Source organism: Fistularia commersonii, chromosome 15 (genome assembly GCF_037954325.1).
Source record: "Fistularia commersonii isolate RoL2024-O1a breed Wild chromosome 15, RoL_Fcom_v1.0, whole genome shotgun sequence".
Classification (NCBI taxonomy): domain Eukaryota; kingdom Metazoa; phylum Chordata; class Actinopteri; order Syngnathiformes; family Fistulariidae; genus Fistularia; species Fistularia commersonii.
The window spans coordinates 14,616,563-14,623,894 of NC_141298.1; the positions used below are offsets into that span (position 1 = coordinate 14,616,563).

The 7,332-nt window shown below is 38.0% G+C and overlaps 1 protein-coding gene across 1 annotated transcript; it reads right to left on the reverse strand.

The window, feature by feature from the left end:
* Positions 1-1,717: 1,717 nt before the first annotated feature.
* lim2.1 (lens intrinsic membrane protein 2.1) lies at positions 1,718-6,531 on the reverse strand. The gene is made up of 5 exons (XM_086160615.1): positions 6,400-6,531; positions 4,994-5,175; positions 3,611-3,760; positions 2,852-2,986; positions 1,718-1,917 (listed from the first exon to the last, which is right to left on the reverse strand). Exons 2-5 carry the CDS (start codon positions 5,166-5,168, stop codon positions 1,856-1,858), a joined length of 522 nt encoding a protein of 173 aa, XP_086016741.1. The 5' UTR covers positions 5,169-5,175; positions 6,400-6,531; the 3' UTR covers positions 1,718-1,855.
* Positions 6,532-7,332: the final 801 nt, after the last annotated feature.

The following is a 7,332-nucleotide window of genomic DNA, read 5'->3' on the forward strand; positions in this document are numbered from 1 at the left end:
TTTTTTTCTTTTCCTTTTGGCTGCTCCCCTCAGGGGTCACTTCGGGGAATTATCTGCCTCTATCCAGCCCTCTCTCCCCTGCAGACCTACTGCCTCTACTACCTGGAACTTCAGTATCTCTCCTCTTTCCATGTCCCACCATATCAGTCAGACTTTATCTCCAGAACATCTAACACGGGCTGTCCCCCCTGATGGACTCGAACATTTTCTGATGTGCGTTTCATTGTTTTGTGGCCATTTCAGATGAGAACTTCGAGTTATGTCTTTGTCTTATACTTGTTTCGACTAGATTTTCATTGCTGATTTGTATTTTCTAATTTTTCCAACATATTATCATTATTATCATTGTTGGATTTGTCTAGATCGTGCCTTTTGAACAAATTGAAATACGGGGTGAAGCGAATGAAAACATAATAAGGAATATCAGATAGGCCAGTACAACCACCAAAAATATGTACATCATTATTGTTGTTACTTCAACAAAATCATCAAAAATATATACTTTTTTTGGGAAAGGTTTTTTTTTGCTATTGATGTCATCATTTTTCAGATGAAGAACTTACCTGTTTACTTCTATGGCTTTCTAATCCCTTGCTGTTTTTTGGAGCATTTCTTACAGACATTTTCACCCTGTCCATGTGACAATAAGCATCTTGAAACAGTATTTCATTCCCCTTTTCAAAAACGTACTCACTTTACTCTTTTTCCACCTTTGATTGTTTTTTCACTGAAAGCAGACTTTTATTTTTCTTCATATCTTCTGACTGACTTTTTCTTGATCTTGTGTTAATTCGCTGTTCCTTTTTACTCATGAGCAATGGAATAAGCATGCTGGTATGAAAATAATGTAAGGAAATAAGGAAAAAAAAATGACAAAGACTTAAGATGTTTTTTTTTTTTGCCTGAAAATGGGCGAATTAGTAAAAAAGTGATTTCCGCCAGCGCTGGAAAAGCTATATTGCATTCAAATATGAGAGGAGTCTGAATTTGGAGGTGGGTCCTTGACTTTACACCTTATTTTTGTTCTTGATCCAAGTCTGTACGAGAGGTCAGCTCCCTGGTAACAAATGCTTTTTTTTTTATAACTTCTCAGGATTTGAAAGTACATTTGGAAGTAAGGTGAAGCAGCAGAAAAGAAAACAGGCTGTACAGCAAATGGTGTTAACCCTGCTGCACCTGGCTGTGCGTCAATGGCGCACACCAGGATAACAAGTTGCCTTAAGGGGGAAAATTAGAAAGTAAATGAAACAAATGGTGACAAAATCGCCTTTAGGGTCCGTTCTGTAGGCCTGGTTAAGCAGCTTTGTGGCCATTTCATTAAGTAAAATTCTGAGCTGCTACACCAGTGCGTCACTCTGTTCAGTGGCACTTTTGAGTGGGAGCTTTGCGGTCGTGCATCGGGTGTTGCATGGCGTGCTTTTCAACAGCGATGCTGGTGATCAATACAGCAAAGGATTAAAGCGGGTCTTAAAGAAGTCAAGTTTTGTAATCATGCATTTTGATTTGTACATAAAAATAATTGCAAGAGGTAATTTGTTTTCACTTTTGGTCTTTATATGACCAGGCAACCTTCCTACACGATGTCGGTTTCTATAATTCTATAATTCTTTGTTTTGTTTCTTAAATGCCAAAAACCTCATATTTGTATATCAGACAGCCATCTTGAAACATTTTCTAGATGCAGCCTTAAAGAAAGAGAATTTGTAAATGAAAATGAGTCATATTTTTATTCAATCTTTTACTTTAAATCTCATTCCTGTGTCCATGTTGTCGATGGACAGAATCCTCACACGGCTTTGATGCTGCTTTTGTGATCATAATCCATGGCTTATTTCTGGATGATGGTTTAAGTCTTCTAATGTGAGTTAACGCTCCTGGGGCATTCGTGCATCCGATAGGCGCATAAATAGAATATACCTGAAAAGATGAAAAGGTTATGCGTCAGGGATTTTTACTGACAGATGTCTTAAATAGATGTAATAAGATGACATACAAAAATATCAAATACATATTTTTTTAAAATGGTAATGTGGTCATAATGAATCTGCAGTTTGTAAAAGGGCCCTGGTTTATGTTTAAAAATGTTTGCGGTTTAATTCTTATTCCCCAAGTTATTCCTTCTTAAATCATAACAAGCTATGATCATTTAAAACAAATTTCTGCAGTATAACATGTGGATAAGTTAATATCGGATGATTTTTGGCTTCTTTTTTGGCTTCTAACATTCAGAACCTGGTATTCATGTGAGAAGTGGAGAACCAAGCAGTTCTCAATTATCTTCCTCCACTTCAGCGTAATAAACAATACCCACATGCCAGTAAATACACATCATTTCTAATAATACTTCCATTTTATTCTGCAGCTCTGAAATGTATGCAAATTATAACAAATATCTAACTGATAAATCACATTCTTGCTGTTTTCAAATGTGTGCTACTATTTACCTTCCCAGCAAAACAGTTTAATAGCACTCTATTGTTTCCAGCAAAACCACTTTCGTATTCAGTATTGTAAAAAGCCTGCGGATCAGCAGGTACTGCACAGCATGGTGGGGAATTTATAAATGAGCGATAACTAAAAGCGTCACTTAGTGATAATGTCACAACATTGATTCAGCTGTTTGATTATGGGCTAGCCAATGTATGCGTATGTCGAGATTTCTCTCAGCGGAATACTCACGGCTCCTTGCTTTGGAGGCTCCACTACATAAAACACTTTCAGTATTGGCTAAGCATGCAGAAGTCAGTTCAAGGTCATGACGGTGTGTGGATGTAAATGAAACCTTTACAAAGTTAACCTCGGTTGTTAGTTTGATAATGCTTTGTTTTGGTCAGTTTGAACGTTTGATTACCTGAAAAGAAGGTGAGCACCACTGACACCCAGCCAATGATATAGGACCAGGAGAACCTCCAGTTTCCATAGCGTTTCCCGTAGAAGTTAATAGTTACACCAGTGTAAACTGCCATAGCTAGAAACACTAAAAAGCCTGTGCAGGAAGAAAGCACAAAGTAATATTTTTTATGCTAAAAACCAGAAAGCGTCTGCCCAAAGTTCATGCGAGTTTTATTTTAGGCTGAACCTTGATATCAAATCAGTTTTTCAAAATTACGCTCTCTTCTTAAATTACGATATTATTTGCCCAAGCATGAAAACAATGTAAAGATATGTCTTTGGGCACTGGGAACAAGAAATTGCCATTTTTATTATGTTAAATGATTTTACAATGGTAACGATGACATGATTCATTAAACAATTGGACATAACAGTTGATTATACAAGAGGCCTTCATGTGGTAAAGGAGCACTGACGAGATCTTTCATTATCACTGGGAATTTTTTGATGAATGAAGCCCAAACATTCTCGCTGTGTTTCTGAAAAGGCTCTTTTAAAACCAAAGATACAAAACAAAGCATTTATTAGGAGCACCATTTACTTCAGGGTCCTGAATGAGTTCTACCGATCACATGTGTCCTAGAAACCTGCATTTTAGTCCAAATCAAAGACATGTTTCTGACCTCTCTTTGACTGGAAGGTTCTGTGGGTGCACTCGTTGGATTGACAAATGTAATTGAAAGAAAGCAAAGTGCAAAAAGAAAAGTGCGGGACTTACATGAGATGAAAAACAATATGCCTGCAGCAAAGGTTTTGTCAAACCTGTCGAATGAGGAATAATGGATGAAGGCCATGATGCCAATGATGATGCCAATGAAGCAGGCCAAAAGAGAGAGGATCATAAGGGCACGGGTGGCGTCTAAGTGGGCTGTGGACAAGGTCAAAGTTCAATAGGAGTCACTGTTGAGGTCAGTGTGTGTGAACAGAGGGGATTGATCTGAGGTGTGACCTGCTCAGGCAGTGTTTAACAAGCCAAAAGGGTGAGGAATAATCCAATATCAGCCAAGTCACGAGAGAAAAACGATTGTGCAAACAGGTTATGTCTACATTTTTTGGCTAATAGTGCAACACGTCAACCTCAACTTATTCACATGAGCAAAGGCAGTGATGTCACGATGTGCAAAGTTAGCGAGTAAACTGTGCCGGACTAACGGTTGGTTTACCTTAATTTCAATGTATGCTGAACTCCGTCTAACGGATTTTTACCCAAAATCTCCCCAATCATTAAGTTTCTAAATGTTATTTTATGAAATACACTTATTTGTCCCCCAGGCATGAATTTTCATCAGCCAAACGTCAATGCATTTCACCCTATCCCTTTTAAGGGGTCTGCATGCGACTTATGGCACTAATCAATGGGAGTATAGTTTGTATTTGTTTGCAGTTACAGAGTGCTTTTTTTGCAAATGTTAAAATGAAGCCTTCAGGATGGTACTTCTTCTATCAAATAATAGAAATGTAATGAAATATGTTGTTAAGAAAGTAATAATCGTTTACCGTTGAATGATGAGTGCATCATGCAAATCTTTACCAGTGTGTTCATTAAAAATCAGAAATCCATTTGTATTTGGAATTACGGTATCGGCCTAGATAAATAACTTGATAAAATAACTACAAATAATCTATGCATAACAGTTAAAAGTCTCTCTTGTTAATTGATTACTGTTTACATGATAAGACAAATACTTATTGTATGGTGAAGAAATATTCCAATATGCATTTTTGTATTTGCCAAGTAGAAGTTAATGATCATAGGAATTTACTCGTTGCATTAACTTTAATTAGCACGGATCCTCCCGCACAGTATGCAACTCATAATAGTGGAAGTGTGGATACATTTGACGGATCACACTAATGATCTCAGCCAGTTTCTAATACAGTTTTTCACATCAGCCGAAGTAACGACATCAGTAACAAATTAGTCTATGAGCAACCGCAGGAGTGCGGTAGCCATTCAAATAACTAGACGGCACACCTGCTAAACATGAAATAAGTCTTTCTGTCTGTGACTGATAAAGCTCCTTAAAGACTTAATGAAAATTTGCAAGTGGGCATATTATTTGTGTGCGAAAATGTCGCCGCTCTCATAGGATTCACTCACCAATGCTGTCATTGTGTGGGAAGCATTTCCCTGGCATACAGTAGCGCCACAGGCCCTGATGCATGTAGTTGCTGGACTGCCGATACTGCATCCAGTAATCGGTTGCTGTGGAAACGATCAACAGGATGTTCCCCACCCCTGCACAGAACAACCCTCCACCCATAAAGCTGTACATCCTGCACCTGGGAACACACACACAGATGAACATAAGGTCACTTATCATCAGTGGACTGTGGTAGACAACCCCCTCCCCATGCACACACTTCAGGCAGAGAGGGTGTAAGCATCAGTAATTGCATTGTAATGAACAAGTTATTTCCACTGGATTGAGCGGCGGGGTTGCCTCTGTGTGTATAATCCACTTTGTTCTCTGGGAGATCAGTCCCTGAAGATGATACACACACACACACACACACACACACACACACACACACACACGCACGCAGACACAACCTCCAACGTGTCTACTGATGCTTTGATACTTGATACATCTGTTTCTCATTGTTCCACCTGGATGCAATATCCTTCAGACAGCCTCTCCTTCTCATGGATAGTTGTTTTTTTTTTGTTATTGTTTGTGAGGGGTGGGGGATGGATCAAGCTGAACCCTGAATGGTATATTTTTAAAGTTTTGGGTGCTCATTTGAGGGCTGTGAGTTGCCTCTGGATCACATTTCCACGTGAGCTCCTCTCTCCTGCAGGTTTCAGCTGCTGTCACCATTTTGAGACCAAACCATTTTGTAAATCCGTCTGAAACCAAAACAGTCTCAGAATATCAGTGACATGTACATTATTGTAATAATCGTATTCGATAAAACATTATCCAGTTGAATTTCATAATTTCCTGTAATTATAATGGTTTCTCTGTACACAACGTTGTCTGTCAGTGCTGGTAGACAGAAAGATGCAGGCCTTGTTTTACATCACACACACACTTGTCACTCAGCATGTCCCTTTGTAGCAAAGTGTATCTGCTGTATATTCACCGTATTAATGACACAGAAGCATTTGCACCATCGTGACGAACAACATAATTTTGATCAGTTTAGGTTTAGGAGTCCATCCTTTCATCATCTGTTCTTTATAAGCCCAAGCAAAGGAACCTATAGAGGTGGTTGTGTCTTTTCCCTCTCAACATTTCTGTGATATTAATCTCAACTTCTCACATCGCAACACCGTATCAAATTCAATGTGGATATTTCACCTCTCAAAATCAAATCACTTTGTATGATACTACTGTATATGTAGATAATTTATTTGAATAAAAATTAGATAAAAAATTGGAGCACACATTTATGAATATTGGAGAGAAAAATTCTCAAGAGAGCACAAAAAATATGAATAAATAACTAATAAGGGAGGTAAATTAGCACAGAGTTTTTGCACAGAATTCAATGTGATCTTACCTTAATCAACCCCCTTTTTATTTGAAGACGTTTATGAAGACAGGGTTGCCCGACAAATTATATCCTACAATGCTAAGAAAGGCAGATTTTCAGCCCGCTAATAGCATTAGTGTTTGACAGGATGAATAGGGGCAAACTGGGGCTACGGCACACACAGCTCTGAGACAATAGGCCGGGCTGACTGCCGGCCAATCAGCACCCACCAGTTTTGTGGTTTGGGAATTTGCTGAAAAAACAAAAAGGCCAAAGCTTGGCAAGCTGAAGTAATACTGATGACAGCATGGTTTTGATTGAAAGTAGAGGGCTGAACTTGCTTTCTGGGAGGGCGAACCTGGCATTAAATCACTTTTTTCGCTGTGCCATTTCTGTGTCATTATGAAAGAGGAAAATGTCACGCCGCTTAAAACGTCATACATTTGAAAATCTTTCTGAAGAATTCGACTCATACACTTCAAAAAAACATTTATCTAAAGAAAATCACAGTATATTAAGAATTTTGACACAAAAAATGAACTTGTGATTAAATCATTAAATAATGTACCCTAAATACAACATACAATATACAAAAGCTCTAGACTGAATTATATTTACGCAAACATTTGCCATAAACTTTCCACCAAACGTTCAGATTCTGAGGTGAGAAACTGAAGTTGAAACACAGAAGGCCCTTCAACATTTGATTTGATTTGTCACGTGTGAAGAAACACTAGTTTCTAAATTTTCCTGCATTGTCCCGCTTTTTCTTTACCTAAATGCGTTTTCAATTGATTCATGAATATTTAGCTTGTGATACAAGGCATAAAGAAAGCATTTTTGTATTCAGATTAATGACAGCCCGCCCTTGAGCATCCAAAATTCCAACAAATACAGAAAAAGTAATATGAATTTTATCTGCTTTTGTAGTTGATATTTTGATGGTTTTAAATTGATCAG

Bases quoted from the DNA above. Each gene is read 5' to 3' on its own strand.
- lim2.1 (XM_086160615.1), bottom strand. From the start codon at position 5,168: ATGTACAGCTTTATGGGTGGAGGGTTGTTCTGTGCAGGGGTGGGGAAC. The intron at 3,761-4,993 runs GTGAGTGAATCC...CCTTGTCCACAG, and splicing joins CCCACACAATGACAGCATTG to CCCACTTAGACGCCACCCGT. The intron at 1,918-2,851 runs GTAATCAAACGT...TCATCTTTTCAG, and splicing joins GGTGCTCACCTTCTTTTCAG to GTATATTCTATTTATGCGCC.